Raw genomic sequence first — 24,946 nt, forward strand, 5'->3', positions numbered from 1 at the left:
CGTGGGCAGAAGAGGCAGAATCCCATCCGCTCTCACTGATCTCCAGTCTACCCTTATCAAAGCCGCTTTCTTCAAAACTCCAATTTGAGATCACAGGGAAGCTCTAAGTCATCAGTGCAGCTCTAACTCTGACGCTTCCCCACAGTGAGGAATATGTGTTCAATAACAGAAGCCACACCATATGCTGCTGCCTGTCCAATTTCTCTCAGCCTCACGTCTGCACTGGCAGGAATCGACAATATCCGATATCTCCACTCCAACTTAAACACTGCAATTTTGACCAGGCCGGGTGAAACTGGGAAAGGGTAAAAGATAAAAGGAGAGGAAAGGACTGGGTCCTCCAAGACGTTTATGGCATTTGCTCCCAGATTGAACCATCTGCTCTCTTAACTCCAGCAGTCACACCTGGCCGATTTGAAAATCAATAGCGTTATCTTTTCAGATGGATAAATAAAGCCTTGGTTAGACCGGATGTTGCTCTGTGGCCCAGCCAGCCACTGCTATCTGTCTGGGGTCAGTGAGCTGGGAGAGGAACACATAAACGCTGTCTGTCTGGCTGGAACTCCAGTCCACAGGGAGACAGGAGGCTTATCAGGGTGAGACCAAATGTAACAAACACACTGTGTGGGAATGAACCCTGAGATTGGCTGCCTTATACATGGTTACACATCACCTAAAAAGGTAAGACGGTATAAATAGAGATGTGTTTATAAGATATGTATGACATGAGTGCCAGAGAAATAAGCTTGTTTGTTCATCCAAATGTGTGTGCAAAAAACATCTCAAAGTGGGAAAAATATCATGATGTCACAACAAGTCACATGACTCTCAATGAATATATGTCACAGGACTAGAGCATTCATGAGGGGATTAAGAATTGACAGAACAGTTAGAATGGCCACAGTACTGTTCTCCCTGGAGCTATCCATGGTGCTGAAAAAGTCCTCTCTCATGCATGACTTTATATACTCTGAGCCAGAGGAAGAAGTTATAACCACTAGACTCAGTCTGAATACTGTGATAGGTCCCATCCTTACATATAGATATAGACATAGATAGAACATGACATCATCTGACTCACCCCTGCAGCTCCTTGAGCGAGACAGAGATCTTGAGGTTGTGTCCCAGGACGTGCAGGGCTGTGAGGATGTCGGCCCACTGGACCATCTCCCCCAGAGGACCTCCCTTCAGGACCTTGGGGCTGAACACGTCCCCTGACTCCTCTGTCAGGAAGCCTACGTGCACCAGGATCTGAGGAAAAAACAGAGGTTTGAGGGGTTGGAAGCATAGGATTGAACCGTTTCCAGTCTCATTCTGATGAGCTCCCAACTAATAGGACTGATCCATGGTTCTTATCCATAGCTATCTCTATTAGCTTCATTCATGTCTGTACATCTCAGATCACCTCAAACCACTGGTCTTGGAATAGAGATGAATGGAGATAAGAGAGATGAATTGCAACAAACTGAATATTTATGCTAAAAGACAGGAAGAGTAGTAATGCAAGCCATGAAACATTCGTTCCCAAGCAAATCTTGGAAAACACAATTTCTGAATCTGGAATCTGAATAGTGATTGACCTGAAGATAATTAATATGCCTAATGGTACAAGACTGTTTTAATTGCTGATGGGAGAGGATGGGACTTCCAGCTTGTTAACTGTGTAATGAAATCAGACTGTGTGATTTCTCAGCAGATGGCAGCCTTTAATTCTTCCCCAGTTACTTTTGACTCACAAAAGTTTCTCATCTTACTTCTAAAGAGTAAAGTAACTAACCACTCTGGGGTTCGTGCTCAAAACTAGTTTTACCATTCTCACTAAAGACGGGAGAAAACGAAGGACACAGTGAAGGCAGCCAACATAGACCCATTGAATATTGCACAATGCAGGGAAATTGCTAGAGGACAAGATGACTGCACAGTGCACACAATACAAAGAGGGAAATCGATGACAATCAATTGCGATTTATTGCTCTGCTTTCGTTAAGAGTGGACGCAACATATGTCATCACAAATGCCTCGCCATGACCAGGCAGACGTACCTCAACAGGCCCCCTGCATCTATGATGCCAGTGAATCCTCATGTCACTGCAGTGCCAGGGTACTCATGCCAGCCACACAATACTTGTCACATCACCATAAACTACATGAAATAATTCATTTTCAAATGACTACAAAAGGAATTGGAAGTTTATAAAAGTGTTCTACAGCAATTTTGCCTTTATTAAAGTACAGTTTAGTGCAATGTAGAGAGAAAAAGACAGAAAAATCAAGGTTGCAGACAGAGAGGAGAGAGACAGGTGGGGTAGACGGCTGCTGTCTAGTTCCACTCCTCCGTGAAGTCTCCCTTCAATGAGTCTATTTCCATCGGCAGATTATCGTTCTCTCATCTGCGTTTTCACAGCAGCACAGCAGTTCCTCCTCGTCTGTTTTCTAAACACTGTTCTGTCAGAGCCGCTGCAGCCAAGCCCAGAGGGGCCAGTTAATGGACAGTAACTATTACTGTTGAACACACCGTTAAAAAAGAACAAAGAGACTCTTCTTTTTGGAGGCTGATCAAGGAACAGGCTAGGGAAGGATGCTGTGTGTTGACAACGCTGGTGCTGGCTTATCCAAGCTAATAGTTCTCTAAAGAGAGACTGATGAAAAGAAGAATCCTATTTATATACGTTCTGAAAGCATCTCTTGGCCAAAGACCAGACGGGCCTGCTTTCCCAAAGCAAAGCAAACACCTATCAATCACTGTGTCTCATGTTCACTCAGGCTTTTGAAGTTTTGAGCCTCTTTTTAACTAGAGAAGGATTAAAGGAGTGGGGTTTGCACAAAGAGAATGCTCGGAGTGGTAAACTCAAAGAATACTGCAGTCAATCTATACCTTTCCCAGCCTTGGTTTTGTGAATAATTCAAGCTTCAAGTTTTTAACGCCGTGTGCACAAGTACAGTGAAATGCCTTTCTTGCAGCTCCAAATCCAACAATGTAGTAATCAATATCAATGTAGCACTAAAAATAACAAGGTAGAACAGAAACCCATGAGAAATAGAAATAGGAAGAACACAGTTTATAAAGGGTCAGTTCCAATACCATATTTCCGATGTGCAGGGATACAGGAGTGATACAGGTAGATATAGAGGTAAGGTGACTAGACATCAGGATGATAGACAGAGTAGCAGCAGCGCAAATTATGATTGTATGTAAGTGTGTGTGCTTGTTGTGTGTGTGTTGGAGTATCCGTGTGCGCGAGTGTGTAGAGTCCTGAGTGTGTGCATAGGTGTCAGTCTTGATGCCCCGGTACCGCTTGCCGTGCAGAAGCAGAGAGAACAGTCTATGGCTTGGGTGGCTGGAGTCTTTAAATGATATTCCGAGCCTTCTTTTCATACTGCCTGATATAGAGGTTCTGGATGGCAGGGAGCTCGGCCACAGTGATGTACTGGGCTATCCGAATCACCCTCTGTAGCGCCATGGCATAGAGGGCGGTGCTGTTTCCATACCACCTTACCTCTGATGCAGCTAGTCAAGATGCTCTCAATGGTGCAGCTGTAGAATGTTTTGAGGATCTATCATGAGGGCCCATGCCAAACCTTTTCAACCTCCTCCCTTCTCTCAGCACATATCCAAGCTGCAGGCTAAGGTTAAATCTAGACTTGGTTTCCTCTATCGTTATCGCTCCTCTTTCACCCCAGCTGCCAAACTAACCCTGATTCAGATGACCATGCCACCCATGCTAGATTACGGAGATGTAATTTATAGATCGGCAGGTAAGGGTGTTCGAGCGGCTAGATGTTCTTCGGCCATCAGATTTGCCACCAATGCTCCTTATAGGACACATCACTGCACTCTATACTCCTCTGTAAACTGCTCATCTCTGTATACCTGTCGCAAGACCCACTGGTTGAAGCTTATTTATAAAACCCTGTTAGACCTCAGTCCCCCCTATCTGAGATACCTACTGCAACCCTCATCCTCCACATACAACACCCGTTCTGCCAGTCACATTCTGTTAAAGGTCCCCAAAGCACACACATCCCTGGGTCGCTCTTCTTTTCAGTTCGCTGCAGCTAGCGACTGGAAAGAGCTGCAACAAACACTCAAACTGGACAGTTTTATCTCAATCTCTACATTCAAAGACTCAATCATGGACACTCTTACTGACACTTGTGGCTGCTTTGTCTTCTATGCCTAACACATTTTGTGCTGCTACTATGTTGTGCTGCTGCAATGTTGTTGCTATGTTGTGTTGTCATGTGTTTTTTAACCTTTATTTAACTAGGCAAGTCAGTTAAGAAAAAAATCTTATTTACAATGACAGTCTACCGGGGAACAGTGGGTTAACTACCTTGTTCAGGGGCAGAACAACATATTTTTACCTTGTCAGCTCGGGGATTTGATCCAGCAACCTTTTGGGTACTGGCCCAACGCTCTAACCACTAGGCCACCTGCCTCCCCTGCTGTGTTGTTACCATGTTGTTACCATGTTGTGTTGTCATGTTGTGTTGTCACCATGTTGTGTTGCTACCATGTTGTGTTGCTACCATGTGTTGTCATGTCGTGTTGCTACCATGTGTTGTCATGTTGTGTTGTCACCATGTTGTGTTGTTGTGTTACCATGTTGTGTTGTGTTGTTACCATGTTGTGTTGTCATGTTGTGTTGTCACCATATTGTGTTGTGTTGTGTTGTTACCATGTTGTGTTGTGTTGTTACCATGTTGTGTTGTCATGTTGTGTTGTCACCATGTTGTGTTGTTGTGTTACCATGTTGTGTTGTGTTGTTACCATGTTGTGTTGTCATGTTGTGTTGTCACCATATTGTGTTGTGTTGTTACCATGTTGTGTTGTGTTGTCACCATGTTGTGTTGTGTTGTCACCATGTTGTGTTGTTGTGTTACCATGTTGTGTTGTCACCATGTTGTGTTGTCACCATGTTGTGTTGTCACCATGTTGTGTTGTTACCATGTTGTGTTGTCATGTTGTGTTGTTACCATGTTGTGTTGTTACCATGTTGTGTTGTCATGTTGTCATGTTGTGTTGTTACCATGTTGTGTTGTCATGTGTTGTTACCATGTTGTGTTGTCATGTGTTGCTACCATGTTGTGTTGTCATGTTCTGTTGCTGCCATGTTGTGTTGCTGCCATGTTGTGTTGTCTTAGGTTTCTCTTTATGTAGTGTTGTGGTGTCTCTCTTGTCATGATGTGTGTTTTGTCCCCGCAGGAGGCCTTTTGCCTCTTGGTAATCCGTCATTGTAAATAAGAATTTGTTCTTAATTGACTTGCCTAGTTAAATAAAGATTCAATAAAAATATGTAAATAAAAGGTGAAAGAGGCAATGTTGCCTCTCGACCCGCTCCACTGCAGCCCCATCGATGTTGATCAGCTCCTTGGTCTTACTGTCGTTGAGGGAGAGATTGTTGTCCCGGCACCACACTGCCAGGTCACTGACCTCCTCCCTGTAATCTGTCTCATCGTCGCCAGTGATCAGGCCTACCAGCGTTGTGTCGTCAGCAAACTTGATGATGGTGTTGGAGTCGTGCATGGCCACGCAGTCGTGGGTGAACAGGTAGTACAGGAGGGGACTAAGCACACACCCGTGTGGGGCCCCATGTTGACGGTCAGCATGGCAGAGGTGATGTTGCCTACCCTCAACACCTGGGGGCGGCCCGTCAGGAAGTTCAGGATCCAGGGGCAGAGGGAGGTGTTCAGTCCCAGGGTCCTTAGCTTGGTGACAAACTTTTAGTGGACAATGTTGAACGCTGAGCTGTAGTCAGTGAACAGCATTCTCACATAGGTGTGGAGTGCAATTGAGATTAAGTTGTCTTTGGATCTGTTGGGGCAGTATGCAAATTGGGGTGGGTCTAGGGTGTCTGGGATGATGGAGTTGATGTGTGCCATAACTAGCCTTTCAAAGCACTTCAGGGCGGTAGTCACTATGGCTTGAAGCTTTAGAGTTCTTGGGAACAGGAACGATGATAGTGAATATGTCTGCCAGCTGATCTGCGCATGCTCTGAGAACATGCCCTTGAATACTGTCTGGCCCCGCGTCCTTAAGAGTGTTGACCTGATTAAAGATCTTACTCACGTTGGCCTCGGAGAGCGAGAATACCCAGTTGTCTGGGTTGGTGGGGGCCCTCACGCATGAAACGGTGTTGTTACGGTGGAAGCGTGCATAAAATGCATTGAGTTCGTCTGGAAGAGAGGCATCGTTGGACAGAGCACGTCTTCCTTTGTTATCCGTAATGGACTGTAGCCCCGGGTGTCGGAGCCTGTATAGTATTATTCCACCTTATACCTTATTGTCCTTTTGATATTTTGCGTAGCGGGACTTCTTGTACTTGTTCCTTTCCTCAGCCGTAGCCTCAGGGTTGTAGCCGTAGCCTCTGCGATAGCCCTGTGTGATAGTCCTGTGTCCCCTATCCTTTCTCTTAGCGCCAACCTCAGTGTTAATCCAGGGCTTTTGTTTGGGGAAGCAGCGACCCTTCACTATGGGGACAACATCGCCGATACAATTCCTTATGAAGCCGGTGACGGAGGTGGTTATTCACGTCACTGTGAAAGTAAAATCAGCACAGCTACTGTTTAATCCATCTAGTGCACTGCAGACAAGCACAGGTACTGTTTAATCCATCTAGTGCACTGCAGACAAGCACAGGTACTGTTTAATCCATCTAGTGCACTGCAGACAAGCACAGGTACTGTTTAATCCATCTAGTGCACTGCAGACAAGCACAGGTACTGTTTAATCCATCTAGTGCACTGCAGACAAGCACAGGTACTGTTTAATCCATCTAGTGCACTTCAGACAAGCACAGGTACTGTTTAATCCATCTAGTGCACTGCAGACAAGCACAGGTACTGTTTAATCCATCTAGTGCACTACAGACAAGCACAGGTACTGTTTAATCCATCTAGTGCACTGCAGACAAGCACAGGTACTGTTTAATCCATCTAGTGCACTGCAGACAAGCACAGGTACTGTTTAATCCATCTAGTGCACTGCAGACAAGCACAGGCATGTAAACACACATGCCAATATTATTCTGAGGTTGATTTATAACCGTTTATGACATTACGAAAAGGTTTTCAACACAAAGGACAGGCTTGGGGAGATTCTACAGTCATTGTCATTTCATCAGTGATGGTAAAGCAGTGTTCCTGTATTCAGGCTCCTCCACCACTCTTTGAAAATGTCCCTGTAAATGTTAGGCTGATTAAAGAGCACTAAAGACAATACATCCCAGGCCTGCTCTCCTGATAACGGCTGGTCAGTCTCCTCCTTACAAATCTACTTCTCTCTGCCATTCACAGTAACACCACTCACAGCAAATGGGTCCGTAATCGCTAGTGGAGAAAAATGTCACCACTGTAATGTTCATGAAGGCCACCTCGTCTTGATCCATCTTTTGACAACCTTCCATCTTTTTGTCAGTGTATGTGCCTATTGTTTCGGGAATCAAATATAGCAAACCAAAATGGGCACCTACCTGTACAGCATATTACTGGCCTGCACTGTCATGGGAAGAGATATGAGTGAACTGTCAACCTTTTGACTCATAGCAGAGACACAGAAACTCTCTCTCCCTCCACAGTCACCGCACACTCACCCTCTTCTGCTCCCTCCATTGACTCCTCAGACTGTCATGTAGCCTGCGTGCAGCCGAGGCCCACTGTGCAGCCAGCCTGCGCATCCTTCTCTTCATGAAACTCAGAGACTCCTTCCCCGTTCCCACCTGCTCCAGGAGGGCCCCGATGTCTGACCGGAATGCCGCCTGGAGGACAGGAAAAGGATCATCTACATTTTTTTTCTCCCCTTACTATGTTAATCACTTTGAGCACCTAGAAAAAGCTATATAAGTCCAATACATTAAACAATTAATTAATACATTAAACACCTCCCCAAGCCTGTACAAAACAGCCACATGGTAACCACCAATATCCAGCAGCCCTACTTGGAGTTGAGTGGAGATGGGTGTTATATGAGTACAGCTCTCCATGTCATACCCATTCCCCCTGGAGGCAGGGCTCTCAGATAGTGTTGCCTGAGGGACTCCTGCCTCATGCTCATAAACAGGCTGCCTTCATTTCACTCCGCATGTTTCCCAGCCCTTTTTAATCGCTGGATCACAGCGCAATCCGAGCAGCCAAGTGCTAATCAATGTTGTAACTGCATAAGGGAGCACAGAGGACTTATAAAAATGGCACACATAGACAGTCACACAAACCTCTCTGTCTCTCTCTCACACACACAGTGGGGACACACAGTCCCTCTTTCCTTCCACACACATGCTCTTGCTTATGCACACATACAAAATCAATATGAGAGGCATTACTTTCGCACTACAAGTTAATTATTGTTTGGAAAGCAACTTGTAGGTGCTTCTGTGAACGCAGAGGAACACCTGAGAGAAGTCACAGGATTAGTCCAGCTGGATCCAGGCAGGCAATTAGAATCCATGATTAAGCTGCACAGATCATTCAAATGAGCAGCCGACCCATTGGTGTGTAGTGTACAGCGCTCCGGGGAGCAGCAAGGGGGCTGTAACTAGAACACCTGGCCCTGGTGGACCCATAAATAACTGGAATGCTGCTCTCACAAGAAAAACAGCAACAGCCATGATTCAAGGCAGAGGGAGAATAGACTGTCTGTGAGTGACTGTATATCCACACTCCCCTCCCAGGAGACTGTGTGGCAGTCGGATACAGGGAAATTAGAGTGGAGATGAAATACAAAGACTAGAATCATAGACACAAACTCTGTACACACACACATAGTAGCAGCCCTGTAAACAGCCCATGCCAACCCAGCTATCCCACCTGTCTCTTGGGGAAAGGTTTGTGCGTGGGTGTGGAGGTCTGGTTCCTCCAGGTCAGAGGGGGGCAGAACCACTCCACCTCACTCAGGTAGATGAGGAAGGAACAGTCGGAGCCGTCCACCCCATAGAAGGCATAGCAGGGGTCTGAGGTCCAGCGGGCACGCATCCACTGAGGGAAAAGGTCAAGGCAGACTCAAGTAATAATAAATATATACAGTATCTCTATGGATCAAAGGAGGTCAAAGGAGGTCAAATGTCAGTGTAGAAATGAATGTATTATAGCTAAGGAACCCATGAAATCTAACTTGGACTTGGTCAAGGTCCTTTCATTGATCTGAACACAGCACTAGACATTGATCCTTGTGAAACAAGGCAGGGTTGATTGAAGCTGATCGTAAAGCTGGAGTTGGAGGGTAATGAACAGTCCAAGAGCAAAAGGACATAGGGACTGTGGGATCAGGAAAACCACTGTGAAATTGTATGACATGCAGACTTACATCCACCTTGCTGGGGCAGTCTGGGTAGTGAGGGTCTTTGGGCACCTCACACTGTCCTGTTGTGCCATCCTTACCTGTGGGACAAAAACACATGTATTAACAACAAACACCTCCCTATGGGCAGAATCCTTAAAATACCTGCTCATAACTTTGCTATTCAGCCCTATGGAGCAGTTGAGGCAGAAACCAGACAAGCTTTTCAACAGGTCATGCCTAAAAGGGAGCATATCTTGGCTTTAGCACTAGTCTCTTAAATTAGAGCAGAACTCTCCTGGCCATGGGGGTAGAACAGAGTGTTAGACAGACTGTTGGGTTAGTTAACTCTACTGGCCATGGGGGTAGAACAGAGTGTTAGACAGACTGTTGGGTTAGTTAACTCTACTGGCCATGGGGGTAGAACAGAGTGTTAGACAGACTGTTGGGTTAGTTAACTCTACTGGCCATGGGGATAGAACAGAGTGTTAGACAGACTGTTGGGTTAGTTAACTCTACTGGCCATGGGGATAGAACAGAGTGTTAGACAGGCTGTTGGGTTAGTTAACTCTACTGGCCATGGGGGTAGAACAGAGTGTTAGACAGACTGTTGGGTTAGTTAACTCTACTGGCCATGGGGATAGAACAGAGTGTTAGACAGACTGTTGGGTTAGTTAACTCTACTGGTCATGGGGGTAGAACAGAGCATTAGACAGACTGTTGGGTTAGTTAACTCTACTGGCCATGGGGATAGAACAGAGTGTTAGACAGACTGTTGGGTTAGTTAACTCTACTGGCCATGGGGATAGAACAGAGTGTTAGACAGACTGTTGGGTTAGTTAACTCTACTGGCCATGGGGATAGAACAGAGTGTTAGACAGGCTGTTGGGTTAGTTAACTCTACTGGCCATGGGGATAGAACAGAGTGTTAGACAGGCTGTTGGGTTAGTTAACTCTAGTGGCCATGGGGGTAGAACAGAGTGTTAGACAGACTGTTGGGTTAGTTAACTCTACTGGCCATGGGGATAGAACAGAGTGTTAGACAGACTGTTGGGTTAGTTAACTCTACTGGCCATGGGGATAGAACAGAGCGTTAGACAGACTGTTGGGTTAGTTAACTCTACTGGTCATGGGGATAGAACAGAGTGTTAGACAGACTGTTGGGTTAGTTAACTCTACTGGCCATGGGGGTAGAACAGAGCATTAGACAGACTGTTGGGTTAGTTAACTCTACTGGCCATGGGGGTAGAACAGAGTGTTAGACAGACTGTTGGGTTAGTTAACTCTACTGGCCATGGGGATAAAACAGAGTGTTAGACAGACTGTTGGGTTAGTTAACTCTAGTGGCCATGGGGATAGAACAGAGTGTTAGACAGACTGTTGGGTTAGTTAACTCTACTGGCCATGGGGATAGAACAGAGTGTTAGACAGACTGTTGGGTTAGTTAACTCTACTGGCCATGGGGATAGAACAGTGTTAGACAGACTGTTGGGTTAGTTAACTCTACTGGCCATGGGGATAGAACAGTGTTAGACAGACTGTTGGGTTAGTTAACTCTACTGGCCATGGGGATAGAACAGAGCATTAGACAGACTGTTGGGTTAGTTAACTCTACTGGCCATGGGGATAGAACAGTGTTAGACAGACTGTTGGGTTAGTTAACTCTACTGGCCATGGGGATAGAACAGTGTTAGACAGACTGTTGGGTTAGTTAACTCTAGTGGCCATGGGGATAGCACAGAGCATTAGACAGACTGTTGGGTTAGTTAACTCTACTGGCCATGGGGATAGAACAGAGCATTAGACAGACTGTTGGGTTAGTTAACTCTACTGGTCATGGGGATAGAACAGAGTGTTAGACAGACTGTTGGGTTAGTTAACTCTACTGGCCATGGGGATAAAACAGAGTGTTAGACAGACTGTTGGGTTAGTTAACTCTAGTGGCCATGGGGATAGAACAGAGTGTTAGACAGGCTGTTGGGTTAGTTAACTCTACTGGCCATGGGGGTAGAACAGAGTGTTAGACAGACTGTTGGGTTAGTTAACTCTACTGGCCATGGGGATAAAACAGAGTGTTAGACAGACTGTTGGGTTAGTTAACTCTAGTGGCCATGGGGGTAGAACAGTGTTAGACAGACTGTTGGGTTAGTTAACTCTACTGGCCATGGGGATAGAACAGAGTGTTAGACAGGCTGTTGGGTTAGTTAACTCTACTGGCCATGGGGATAGAACAGAGCATTAGACAGACTGTTGGGTTAGTTAACTCTACTGGCCATGGGGATAGAACAGAGCATTAGACAGACTGTTGGGTTAGTTAACTCTACTGGCCATGGGGATAGAACAGAGTGTTAGACAGACTGTTGGGTTAGTTAACTCTACTGGCCATGGGGGTAGAACAGAGTGTTAGACAGGCTGTTGGGTTAGTTAACTCTACTGGTCATGGGGATAGAACAGAGCGTTAGACAGACTGTTGGGTTAGTTAACTCTACTGGCCATGGGGATAGAACAGAGCGTTAGACAGGCTGTTGGGTTAGTTAACTCTACTGGCCATGGGGGTAGAACAGAGTGTTAGACAGACTGTTGGGTTAGTTAACTCTACTGGCCATGGGGATAGAACAGAGTGTTAGACAGACTGTTGGGTTAGTTAACTCTAGTGGCCATGGGGATAAAACAGAGTGTTAGACAGGCTGTTGGGTTAGTTATTTCTACTGGCCATGGGGATAGAACAGAGCATTAGACAGACTGTTGGGTTAGTTAACTCTAGTGGCCATGGGGGTAGAACAGTGTTAGACAGACTGTTGGGTTAGTTAACTCTACAGGCCATGGGGATAGAACAGAGTGTTAGACAGGCTGTTGGGTTAGTTAACTCTACTGGCCATGGGGATAGAACAGAGCATTAGACAGACTGTTGGGTTAGTTAACTCTACTGGCCATGGGGATAGAACAGAGCATTAGACAGACTGTTGGGTTAGTTAACTCTACTGGCCATGGGGATAGAACAGAGTGTTAGACAGACTGTTGGGTTAGTTAACTCTACTGGCCATGGGGGTAGAACAGAGTGTTAGACAGGCTGTTGGGTTAGTTAACTCTACTGGTCATGGGGATAGAACAGAGCGTTAGACAGACTGTTGGGTTAGTTAACTCTACTGGCCATGGGGATAGAACAGAGCGTTAGACAGGCTGTTGGGTTAGTTAACTCTACTGGCCATGGGGGTAGAACAGAGTGTTAGACAGACTGTTGGGTTAGTTAACTCTACTGGCCATGGGGATAGAACAGAGTGTTAGACAGACTGTTGGGTTAGTTAACTCTAGTGGCCATGGGGATAAAACAGAGTGTTAGACAGACTGTTGGGTTAGTTAACTCTACTGGCCATGGGGATAGAACAGAGTGTTAGACAGACTGTTGGGTTAGTTAACTCTACTGGCCATGGGGATAGAACAGAGCATTAGACAGACTGTTGGGTTAGTTAACTCTAGTGGCCATGGGGATAGAACAGAGTGTTAGACAGACTGTTGGGTTAGTTAACTCTACTGGCCATGGGGATAGAACAGAGTGTTAGACAGACTGTTGGGTTAGTTAACTCTACTGGCCATGGGGATAGAACAGTGTTAGACAGACTGTTGGGTTAGTTAACTCTACTGGCCATGGGGATAGAACAGAGCATTAGACAGACTGTTGGGTTAGTTAACTCTACTGGCCATGGGGATAGAACAGTGTTAGACAGACTGTTGGGTTAGTTAACTCTACTGGCCATGGGGATAGAACAGTGTTAGACAGACTGTTGGGTTAGTTAACTCTACTGGCCATGGGGATAAAACAGAGTGTTAGACAGACTGTTGGGTTAGTTAACTCTACTGGCCATGGGGATAGAACAGAGCCTTAGACAGACTGTTGGGTTAGTTAACTCTACTGGCCATGGGGATAGAACAGAGCGTTAGACAGACTGTTGGGTTAGTTAACTCTACTGGCCATGGGGATAGAACAGAGCGTTAGACAGACTGTTGGGTTAGTTAACTCTACTGGTCATGGGGATAGAACAGAGCATTAGACAGACTGTTGGGTTAGTTAACTCTACTGGTCATGGGGGTAGAACAGAGCGTTAGACAGGCTGTTGGGTTAGTTAACTCTACTGGTCATGGGGGTAGAACAGAGCGTTAGACAGACTGTTGGGTTAGTTAACTCTACTGGCCATGGGGGTAGAACAGAGTGTTAGACAGACTGTTGGGTTAGTTAACTCTACTGGCCATGGGGGTAGAACAGAGCGTTAGACAGACTGTTGGGTTAGTTAACTCTACTGGCCATGGGGGTAGAACAGAGCTTTAGACAGACTGTTGGGTTAGTTAACTCTACTGGCCATGGGGATAAAACAGAGTGTTAGACAGACTGTTGGGTTAGTTAACTCTAGTGGCCATGGGGATAGAACAGAGCGTTAGACAGACTGTTGGGTTAGTTAACTCTACTGGCCATGGGGATAAAACAGAGTGTTAGACAGACTGTTGGGTTAGTTAACTCTACTGGCCATGGGGATAAAACAGAGTGTTAGACAGACTGTTGGGTTAGTTAACTCTACTGGCCATGGGGATAAAACAGAGTGTTAGACAGACTGTTGGGTTAGTTAACTCTACTGGCCATGGGGATAGAACAGAGCATTAGACAGACTGTTGGGTTAGTTAACTCTACTGGCCATGGGGATAGAACAGAGCATTAGACAGACTGTTGGGTTAGTTAACTCTACTGGCCATGGGGATAAAACAGAGTGTTAGACAGACTGTTGGGTTAGTTAACTCTACTGGCCATGGGGATAGAACAGAGCATTAGACAGACTGTTGGGTTAGTTAACTCTACTGGCCATGGGGATAGAACAGAGCATTAGACAGACTGTTGGGTTAGTTAACTCTACTGGCCATGGGGATAGAACAGAGTGTTAGACAGACTGTTGGGTTAGTTAACTCTACTGGCCATGGGGGTAGAACAGAGTGTTAGACAGACTGTTGGGTTAGTTAACTCTACTGGCCATGGGGATAGAACAGAGCGTTAGACAGACTGTTGGGTTAGTTAACTCTACTGGCCATGGGGATAGAACAGAGTGTTAGACAGGCTGTTGGGTTAGTTAACTCTACTGGCCATGGGGATAGAACAGAGTGTTAGACAGACTGTTGGGTTAGTTAACTCTACTGGCCATGGGGATAGAACAGATCGTTAGACAGACTGTTGGGTTAGTTAACTCTACTGGCCATGGGGGTAGAACAGAGTGTTAGACAGACTGTTGGGTTAGTTAACTCTAGTGGCCATGGGGATAGAACAGAGTGTTAGACAGACTGTTGGGTTAGTTAACTCTACTGGCCATGGGGATAGAACAGAGTGTTAGACAGACTGTTGGGTTAGTTAACTCTACTGGCCATGGGGATAGAACAGAGCGTTAGACAGACTGTTGGGTTAGTTAACTCTACTGGCCATGGGGATAAAACAAAGCGTTAGACAGGCTGTTGGGTTAGTTAACTCTACTGGCCATGGGGATAAAACAGAGTGTTAGACAGACTGTTGGGTTAGTTAACTCTACTGGCCATGGGGATAGAACAGAGCATTAGACAGACTGTTGGGTTAGTTAACTCTACTGGTCATGGGGATAGAACAGAGCATTAGACAGACTGTTGGGTTAGTTAACTCTACTGGTCATGGGGGTAGAACAGAGCGTTAGACAGGCTGTTGGGTTAGTTAACTCTACTGGTCATGGGGATAGAACAGAGTGTTAGACAGACTGTTGGGTTAGTTAACTCTACTGGCCATGGGGATAGAACAGAGCGTTAGACAGACTGTTGGGTTAGTTAACTCTACTGGCCATGGGGGTAGAACAGAGTGTTAGACAGACTGTTGGGTTAGTTAACTCTACTGGTCATGGGGATAGAACAGAGCATTAGACAGACTGTTGGGTTAGTTAACTCTACTGGCCATGGGGATAGAACAGAGCATTAGACAGACTGTTGGGTTAGTTAACTCTACTGGCCATGGGGATAGAACAGAGCATTAGACAGACTGTTGGGTTAGTTAACTCTACTGGCCATGGGGGTAGAACAGATCGTTAGACAGGCTGTTGGGTTAGTTAACTCTACTGGCCATGGGGATAGAACAGTGTTAGACAGACTGTTGGGTTAGTTAACTCTACTGGCCATGGGGATAGAACAGTGTTAGACAGACTGTTGGGTTAGTTAACTCTACTGGTCATGGGGGTAGAACAGAGCGTTAGACAGACTGTTGGGTTAGTTAACTCTACTGGTCATGGGGGTAGAACAGAGCGTTAGACAGGCTGTTGGGTTAGTTAACTCTACTGGCCATGGGGATAGAACAGAGTGTTAGACAGACTGTTGGGTTAGTTAACTCTACTGGCCATGGGGATAGAACAGTGTTAGACAGACTGTTGGGTTAGTTAACTCTACTGGTCATGGGGGTAGAACAGAGCGTTAGACAGACTGTTGGGTTAGTTAACTCTACTGGTCATGGGGGTAGAACAGAGCGTTAGACAGGCTGTTGGGTTAGTTAACTCTACTGGCCATGGGGATAGAACAGTGTTAGACAGACTGTTGGGTTAGTTAACTCTACTGGTCATGGGGATAGAACAGAGCGTTAGACAGACTGTTGGGTTAGTTAACTCTACTGGTCATGGGGGTAGAACAGAGTGTTAGACAGACTGTTGGGTTAGTTAACTCTACTGGCCATGGGGATAAAACAGAGTGTTAGACAGACTGTTGGGTTAGTTAACTCTACTGGCCATGGGGATAAAACAGAGTGTTAGACAGACTGTTGGGTTAGTTAACTCTACTGGCCATGGGGATAGAACAGAGCATTAGACAGACTGTTGGGTTAGTTAACTCTACTGGCCATGGGGATAGAACAGAGCGTTAGACAGGCTGTTGGGTTAGTTAACTCTACTGGCCATGGGGATAAAACAGAGTGTTAGACAGACTGTTGGGTTAGTTAACTCTACTGGCCATGGGGATAGAACAGAGCATTAGACAGACTGTTAGGTTAGTTAACTCTACTGGCCATGGGGATAGAACAGAGTGTTAGACAGACTGTTGGGTTAGTTAACTCTAGTGGCCATGGGGATAGAACAGAGTGTTAGACAGACTGTTAGGTTAGTTAACTCTACTGGCCATGGGGATAGAACAGAGCGTTAGACAGACTGTTGGGTTAGTTAACTCTAGTGGCCATGGGGATAGAACAGAGTGTTAGACAGACTGTTGGGTTAGTTAACTCTACTGGTCATGGGGATAAAACAGAGTGTTAGACAGACTGTTGGGTTAGTTAACTCTACTGGCCATGGGGGTAGAACAGAGCGTTAGACAGGCTGTTGGGTTAGTTAACTCTACTGGCCATGGGGATAGAACAGAGTGTTAGACAGACTGTTGGGTTAGTTAACTCTACTGGCCATGGGGATAGAACAGAGCATTAGACAGACTGTTGGGTTAGTTAACTCTACTGGCCATGGGGGTAGAACAGAGCATTAGACAGACTGTTGGGTTAGTTAACTCTACTGGTCATGGGGGTAGAACAGAGCGTTAGACAGACTGTTGGGTTAGTTAACTCTACTGGTCATGGGGATAGAACAGAGTGTTAGACAGACTGTTGGGTTAGTTAACTCTACTGGTCATGGGGGTAGAACAGAGCGTTAGACAGACTGTTGGGTTAGTTAACTCTACTGGCCATGGGGATAGAACAGTGTTAGACAGACTGTTGGGTTAGTTAACTCTACTGGCCATGGGGATAGAACAGAGTGTTAGACAGACTGTTGGGTTAGTTAACTCTACTGGCCATGGGGATAGAACAGAGCATTAGACAGACTGTTGGGTTAGTTAACTCTACTGGCCATGGGGATAGAACAGAGTGTTAGACAGACTGTTGGGTTAGTTAACTCTACTGGCCATGGGGATAAAACAGAGTGTTAGACAGACTGTTGGGTTAGTTAACTCTACTGGCCATGGGGATAGAACAGAGCATTAGACAGACTGTTGGGTTAGTTAACTCTACTGGCCATGGGGATAGAACAGAGTGTTAGACAGGCTGTTGGGTTAGTTAACTCTACTGGCCATGGGGATAGAACAGAGCATTAGACAGACTGTTGGGTTAGTTAACTCTACTGGCCATGGGGGTAGAACAGATCGTTAGACAGGCTGTTGGGTTAGTTAACTCTACTGGCCATGGGGATAGAACAGAGCGTTAGACAGACTGTTGGGTTAGTTAACTCTACTGGCCATGGGGATAGAACAGAGCATTAGACAGACTGTTGGGTTAGTTAACTCTACTGGCCATGGGGGTAGAACAGAGTGTTAGACAGACTGTTGGGTTAGTTAACTCTACTGGCCATGGGGATAAAACAGAGTGTTAGACAGACTGTTGGGTTAGTTAACTCTACTGGCCATGGGGATAAAACAGAGTGTTAGACAGACTGTTGGGTTAGTTAACTCTACTGGCCATGGGGATAGAACAGAGCATTAGACAGACTGTTGGGTTAGTTAACTCTACTGGCCATGGGGATAGAACAGAGCGTTAGACAGGCTGTTGGGTTAGTTAACTCTACTGGCCATGGGGATAAAACAGAGTGTTAGACAGACTGTTGGGTTAGTTAACTCTACTGGCCATGGGGATAGAACAGAGCATTAGACAGACTGTTAGGTTAGTTAACTCTACTGGCCATGGGGATAGAACAGAGTGTTAGACAGACTGTTGGGTTAGTTAACTCTAGTGGCCATGGGGATAGAACAGAGTGTTAGACAGACTGTTAGGTTAGTTAACTCTACTGGCCATGGGGATAGAACAGAGCGTTAGACAGACTGTTGGGTTAGTTAACTCTAGTGGCCATGGGGATAGAACAGAGTGTTAGACAGACTGTTGGGTTAGTTAACTCTACTGGTCATGGGGATAAAACAGAGTGTTAGACAGACTGTTGGGTTAGTTAACTCTACTGGCCATGGGGGTAGAACAGAGCGTTAGACAGGCTGTTGGGTTAGTTAACTCTACTGGCCATGGGGATAGAACAGAGTGTTAGACAGACTGTTGGGTTAGTTAACTCTACTGGCCATGGGGATAGAACAGAGCATTAGACAGACTGTTGGGTTAGTTAACTCTACTGGCCATGGGGGTAGAACAGAGTGTTAGACAGGCTGTTGGGTTAGTTAACTCTACTGGCCATGGGGATAGAACAGAGCGTTAGACAGACTGTTGGGTTAGTTAACTCTACTGGTCATGGGGATAGAACAGAGTGTTAGACAGACTGTTGGGTTAGTTAACTCTACTGGCCATGGGGATAAAACAGAGTGTTAGACAGGCTGTTGGGTTAGTTAACTCTACTGGCCATGGGGATAGAACAGAGCGTTAGACAGGCTGTTGGGTTAGTTAACTCTAGTGGCCATGGGGGTAGAACAGAGTGTTAGACAGACTGTTGGGTTAGTTAACTCTACTGGCCATGGGGATAGAACAGAGTGTTAGACAGGCTGTTGGGTTAGTTAACTCTACTGGCCATGGGGGTAGAACAGAGCATTAGACAGACTGTTGGGTTAGTTAACTCTACTGGTCATGGGGGTAGAACAGAGCGTTAGACAGACTGTTGGGTTAGTTAACTCTACTGGTCATGGGGATAGAACAGAGTGTTAGACAGACTGTTGGGTTAGTTAACTCTACTGGTCATGGGGGTAGAACAGAGCGTTAGACAGACTGTTGGGTTAGTTAACTCTACTGGCCATGGGGATAGAACAGTGTTAGACAGACTGTTGGGTTAGTTAACTCTACTGGCCATGGGGATAGAACAGAGTGTTAGACAGACTGTTGGGTTAGTTAACTCTACTGGCCATGGGGATAGAACAGAGCATTAGACAGACTGTTGGGTTAGTTAACTCTACTGGCCATGGGGATAGAACAGAGTGTTAGACAGACTGTTGGGTTAGTTAACTCTACTGGCCATGGGGATAAAACAGAGTGTTAGACAGACTGTTGGGTTAGTTAACTCTACTGGCCATGGGGATAGAACAGAGCATTAGACAGACTGTTGGGTTAGTTAACTCTACTGGCCATGGGGATAGAACAGAGTGTTAGACAGGCTGTTGGGTTAGTTAACTCTACTGGCCATGGGGATAGAACAGAGCATTAGACAGACTGTTGGGTTAGTTAACTCTACTGGCCATGGGGGTAGAACAGATCGTTAGACAGGCTGTTGGGTTAGTTAACTCTACTGGCCATGGGGATAGAACAGAGCGTTAGACAGACTGTTGGGTTAGTTAACTCTACTGGCCATGGGGATAGAACAGAGCATTAGACAGACTGTTGGGTTAGTTAACTCTACTGGCCATGGGGGTAGAACAGAGCGTTAGACAGGCTGTTGGGTTAGTTAACTCTACTGGCCATGGGGATAAAACAGAGCATTAGACAGACTGTTGGGTTAGTTAACTCTACTGGCCATGGGGATAGAACAGAGCATTAGACAGGCTGTTGGGTTAGTTAACTCTAGTGGCCATGGGGGTAGAACAGAGCATTAGACAGACTGTTGGGTTAGTTAACTCTACTGGCCATGGGGGTAGAACAGAGTGTTAGACAGACTGTTGGGTTAGTTAACTCTACTGGCCATGGGGATAGAACAGAGTGTTAGACAGGCTGTTGGGTTAGTTAACTCTACTGGCCATGGGGATAGAACAGATCGTTAGACAGGCTGTTGGGTTAGTTAACTCTACTGGCCATGGGGATAGAACAGAGCATTAGACAGACTGTTGGGTTAGTTAACTCTACTGGTCATGGGGGTAGAACAGAGCATTAGACAGACTGTTGGGTTAGTTAACTCTACTGGTCATGGGGATAAAACAGAGTGTTAGACAGGCTGTTGGGTTAGTTAACTCTACTGGCCATGGGGATAGAACAGAGCATTAGACAGACTGTTGGGTTAGTTAACTCTAGTGGCCATGGGGATAGAACAGAGTGTTAGACAGACTGTTGGGTTAGTTAACTCTAGTGGCCATGGGGATAGAACAGAGTGTTAGACAGACTGTTGGGTTAGTTAACTCTACTGGCCATGGGGGTAGAACAGAGTGTTAGACAGACTGTTGGGTTAGTTAACTCTACTGGCCATGGGGATAGAACAGAGCATTAGACAGGCTGTTGGGTTAGTTAACTCTACTGGCCATGGGGGTAGAACAGAGCATTAGACAGACTGTTGGGTTAGTTAACTCTACTGGCCATGGGGATAGAACAGAGTGTTAGACAGACTGTTGGGTTAGTTAACTCTACTGGTCATGGGGATAGAACAGTGTTAGACAGACTGTTGGGTTAGTTAACTCTACTGGCCATGGGGATAGAACAGAGCATTAGACAGGCTGTTGGGTTAGTTAACTCTACTGGCCATGGGGATAGAACAGAGCATTAGACAGGCTGTTGGGTTAGTTAACTCTACTGGCCATGGGGATAGAACAGAGTGTTAGACAGACTGTTGGGTTAGTTAACTCTACTGGCCATGGGGATAGAACAGAGTGTTAGACAGGCTGTTGGGTTAGTTAACTCTACTGGCCATGGGGATAGAACAGTGTTAGACAGACTGTTGGGTTAGTTAACTCTACTGGCCATGGGGATAGAACAGAGTGTTAGACAGACTGTTGGGTTAGTTAACTCTACTGGCCATGGGGGTAGAACAGAGTGTTAGACAGGCTGTTGGGTTAGTTAACTCTACTGGCCATGGGGATAGAACAGAGTGTTAGACAGGCTGTTGGGTTAGTTAACTCTACTGGCCATGGGGATAGAACAGAGTGTTAGACAGACTGTTGGGTTAGTTAACTCTACTGGTCATGGGGATAGAACAGTGTTAGACAGACTGTTGGGTTAGTTAACTCTACTGGCCATGGGGATAGAACAGAGCATTAGACAGGCTGTTGGGTTAGTTAACTCTACTGGCCATGGGGATAGAACAGAGCATTAGACAGGCTGTTGGGTTAGTTAACTCTACTGGCCATGGGGATAGAACAGAGTGTTAGACAGACTGTTGGGTTAGTTAACTCTACTGGCCATGGGGGTAGAACAGAGCATTAGACAGACTGTTGGGTTAGTTAACTCTACTGGCCATGGGGATAGAACAGAGCATTAGACAGACTGTTGGGTTAGTTAACTCTAGTGGCCATGGGGATAGAACAGAGCGTTAGACAGACTGTTGGGTTAGTTAACTCTACTGGTCATGGGGATAGAACAGAGCATTAGACAGACTGTTGGGTTAGTTAACTCTACTGGCCATGGGGATAGAACAGAGTGTTAGACAGACTGTTGGGTTAGTTAACTCTACTGGCCATGGGGGTAGAACAGAGTGTTAGACAGGCTGTTGGGTTAGTTAACTCTACTGGCCATGGGGATCGAACAGAGCATTAGACAGACTGTTGGGTTAGTTAACTCTACTGGCCATGGGGATAGAACAGAGCGTTAGACAGACTGTTGGGTTAGTTAACTCTACTGGCCATGGGGATAGAACAGAGCATTAGACAGACTGTTGGGTTAGTTAACTCTACTGGCCATGGGGATAGAACAGAGCGTTAGACAGACTGTTGGGTTAGTTAACTCTACTGGCCATGGGGATAGAACAGAGTGTTAGACAGACTGTTGGGTTAGTTAACTCTACTGGCCATGGGGATAGAACAGAGCGTTAGACAGGCTGTTGGGTTAGTTAACTCTACTGGCCATGGGGGTAGAACAGTGTTAGACAGACTGTTGGGTTAGTTAACTCTAGTGGCCATGGGGATAGAACAGAGTGTTAGACAGGCTGTTGGGTTAGTTAACTCTACTGGCCATGGGGGTAGAACAGAGCATTAGACAGACTGTTGGGTTAGTTAACTCTACTGGCCATGGGGATAGAACAGAGCATTAGACAGACTGTTGGGTTAGTTAACTCTACTGGCCATGGGGGTAGAACAGAGCGTTAGACAGGCTGTTGGGTTAGTTAACTCTACTGGCCATGGGGATAAAACAGAGCATTAGACAGACTGTTGGGTTAGTTAACTCTACTGGCCATGGGGATAGAACAGAGCATTAGACAGGCTGTTGGGTTAGTTAACTCTAGTGGCCATGGGGGTAGAACAGAGCATTAGACAGACTGTTGGGTTAGTTAACTCTACTGGCCATGGGGGTAGAACAGAGTGTTAGACAGACTGTTGGGTTAGTTAACTCTACTGGCCATGGGGATAGAACAGAGTGTTAGACAGGCTGTTGGGTTAGTTAACTCTACTGGCCATGGGGATAGAACAGATCGTTAGACAGGCTGTTGGGTTAGTTAACTCTACTGGTCATGGGGATAAAACAGAGTGTTAGACAGGCTGTTGGGTTAGTTAACTCTACTGGCCATGGGGATAGAACAGAGCATTAGACAGACTGTTGGGTTAGTTAACTCTAGTGGCCATGGGGATAGAACAGAGTGTTAGACAGACTGTTGGGTTAGTTAACTCTAGTGGCCATGGGGATAGAACAGAGTGTTAGACAGACTGTTGGGTTAGTTAACTCTACTGGCCATGGGGGTAGAACAGAGTGTTAGACAGACTGTTGGGTTAGTTAACTCTACTGGCCATGGGGATAGAACAGAGCATTAGACAGGCTGTTGGGTTAGTTAACTCTACTGGCCATGGGGGTAGAACAGAGCATTAGACAGACTGTTGGGTTAGTTAACTCTACTGGCCATGGGGATAGAACAGAGTGTTAGACAGACTGTTGGGTTAGTTAACTCTACTGGTCATGGGGATAGAACAGTGTTAGACAGACTGTTGGGTTAGTTAACTCTACTGGCCATGGGGATAGAACAGAGCATTAGACAGGCTGTTGGGTTAGTTAACTCTACTGGCCATGGGGATAGAACAGAGCATTAGACAGGCTGTTGGGTTAGTTAACTCTACTGGCCATGGGGATAGAACAGAGTGTTAGACAGACTGTTGGGTTAGTTAACTCTACTGGCCATGGGGATAGAACAGAGTGTTAGACAGGCTGTTGGGTTAGTTAACTCTACTGGCCATGGGGATAGAACAGTGTTAGACAGACTGTTGGGTTAGTTAACTCTACTGGCCATGGGGATAGAACAGAGTGTTAGACAGACTGTTGGGTTAGTTAACTCTACTGGCCATGGGGGTAGAACAGAGTGTTAGACAGGCTGTTGGGTTAGTTAACTCTACTGGCCATGGGGATAGAACAGAGTGTTAGACAGGCTGTTGGGTTAGTTAACTCTACTGGCCATGGGGATAGAACAGAGTGTTAGACAGACTGTTGGGTTAGTTAACTCTACTGGTCATGGGGATAGAACAGTGTTAGACAGACTGTTGGGTTAGTTAACTCTACTGGCCATGGGGATAGAACAGAGCATTAGACAGGCTGTTGGGTTAGTTAACTCTACTGGCCATGGGGATAGAACAGAGCATTAGACAGGCTGTTGGGTTAGTTAACTCTACTGGCCATGGGGATAGAACAGAGCATTAGACAGACTGTTGGGTTAGTTAACTCTACTGGCCATGGGGGTAGAACAGTGTTAGACAGACTGTTGGGTTAGTTAACTCTAGTGGCCATGGGGATAGAACAGAGTGTTAGACAGGCTGTTGGGTTAGTTAACTCTACTGGCCATGGGGGTAGAACAGAGCATTAGACAGACTGTTGGGTTAGTTAACTCTACTGGCCATGGGGATAGAACAGAGCATTAGACAGACTGTTGGGTTAGTTAACTCTAGTGGCCATGGGGATAGAACAGAGCGTTAGACAGACTGTTGGGTTAGTGTGATGGGATTTTTATGAATAATGACTAAATGATGTATACATTTAACGTAGAATTATAACTAACAGAATTATATAATGTCTGATGAAGAATGTTCGTCCATAAGAAAGAGGGACTGTTAGCAGGCAAGGAACTGTCAGACATCTTGTGACCACTGTGGAACTGATAATAGGGAAGGAAGTCTCCCCACCCAGGGAGGGGCGAAACCTTGGGCTTGTAGTAGATTGTACAACAGGTGGCAGGCAATATATGAGAAGGACTTGTAAACTATATTATCATTGTCATTAGAGGAGGAGGGACATTTATGACGAAATGAGAGGTACATAAACCAATGTACATGTAATGATTGGCAGAACGTTCCCGTAAATAAACATTTAACTTTTGTAGACTGGGCCTCTGTCTGTTTTTATTTCTATCAGTATCCTACAAATCCTTATATAGCAGACTGAGTCATATAATTGAATTGGTTAAAGAATGAGAACTTAATTCTCCTAAGAATTGGTCCTTCGAGCCTGATCTCAATATCTGTCCCTGCCGTCTGACGGTACCACGCCGTAATATCGTGCACGGGCGGGTCATTGACCCATAAATTAAAGACCTGTCCCCTGACATTGGGGTTCCATAACAGGCCGGTATATACCTAAGGTCGGCAGAGACGGTGACGGGATCCAACCTACATTGCTTTTCCCAGTCTACAAGACAGGTCAGTAAATCTTTATTTACGAATTTGGGGGGAAATATTTAAGATATCTTGGATTGGATGTTCTAAAAATGCTTAGAATTAATCAATAATAGGTGCTTGATTATTCTAAACAGATTCACTAGGTTTACTTTGTGTTGTAACCAAAATCGATAGGAGACAGGTCCGCGATGACCTGAGGTAAGGTGCACTACCACAGATAAAACTAACTTA

The 24,946-nt window shown here is 45.7% G+C and overlaps 1 protein-coding gene across 1 annotated transcript in view; it reads right to left on the minus strand.

Annotated features, from left to right (window-relative positions):
* Positions 1-24,946, minus strand: part of LOC120034526 (alpha-1,6-mannosylglycoprotein 6-beta-N-acetylglucosaminyltransferase B-like) — a 90,220-nt gene that overhangs the window by 37,319 nt on the left and 27,955 nt on the right. The window contains exons 5-8 of the mRNA XM_038981118.1: positions 9,299-9,372; positions 8,803-8,970; positions 7,593-7,757; positions 1,082-1,251 (exon numbers count right to left, since the gene is read on the minus strand). Coding sequence (XP_038837046.1) covers positions 1,082-1,251; positions 7,593-7,757; positions 8,803-8,970; positions 9,299-9,372 — 577 coding nt within the window. The remainder of the gene's footprint in view (positions 1-1,081; positions 1,252-7,592; positions 7,758-8,802; positions 8,971-9,298; positions 9,373-24,946) is intronic.

The sequence above is a fragment of the Salvelinus namaycush genome, chromosome 41 (genome assembly GCF_016432855.1).
Source record: "Salvelinus namaycush isolate Seneca chromosome 41, SaNama_1.0, whole genome shotgun sequence".
NCBI lineage: Eukaryota > Metazoa > Chordata > Actinopteri > Salmoniformes > Salmonidae > Salvelinus > Salvelinus namaycush.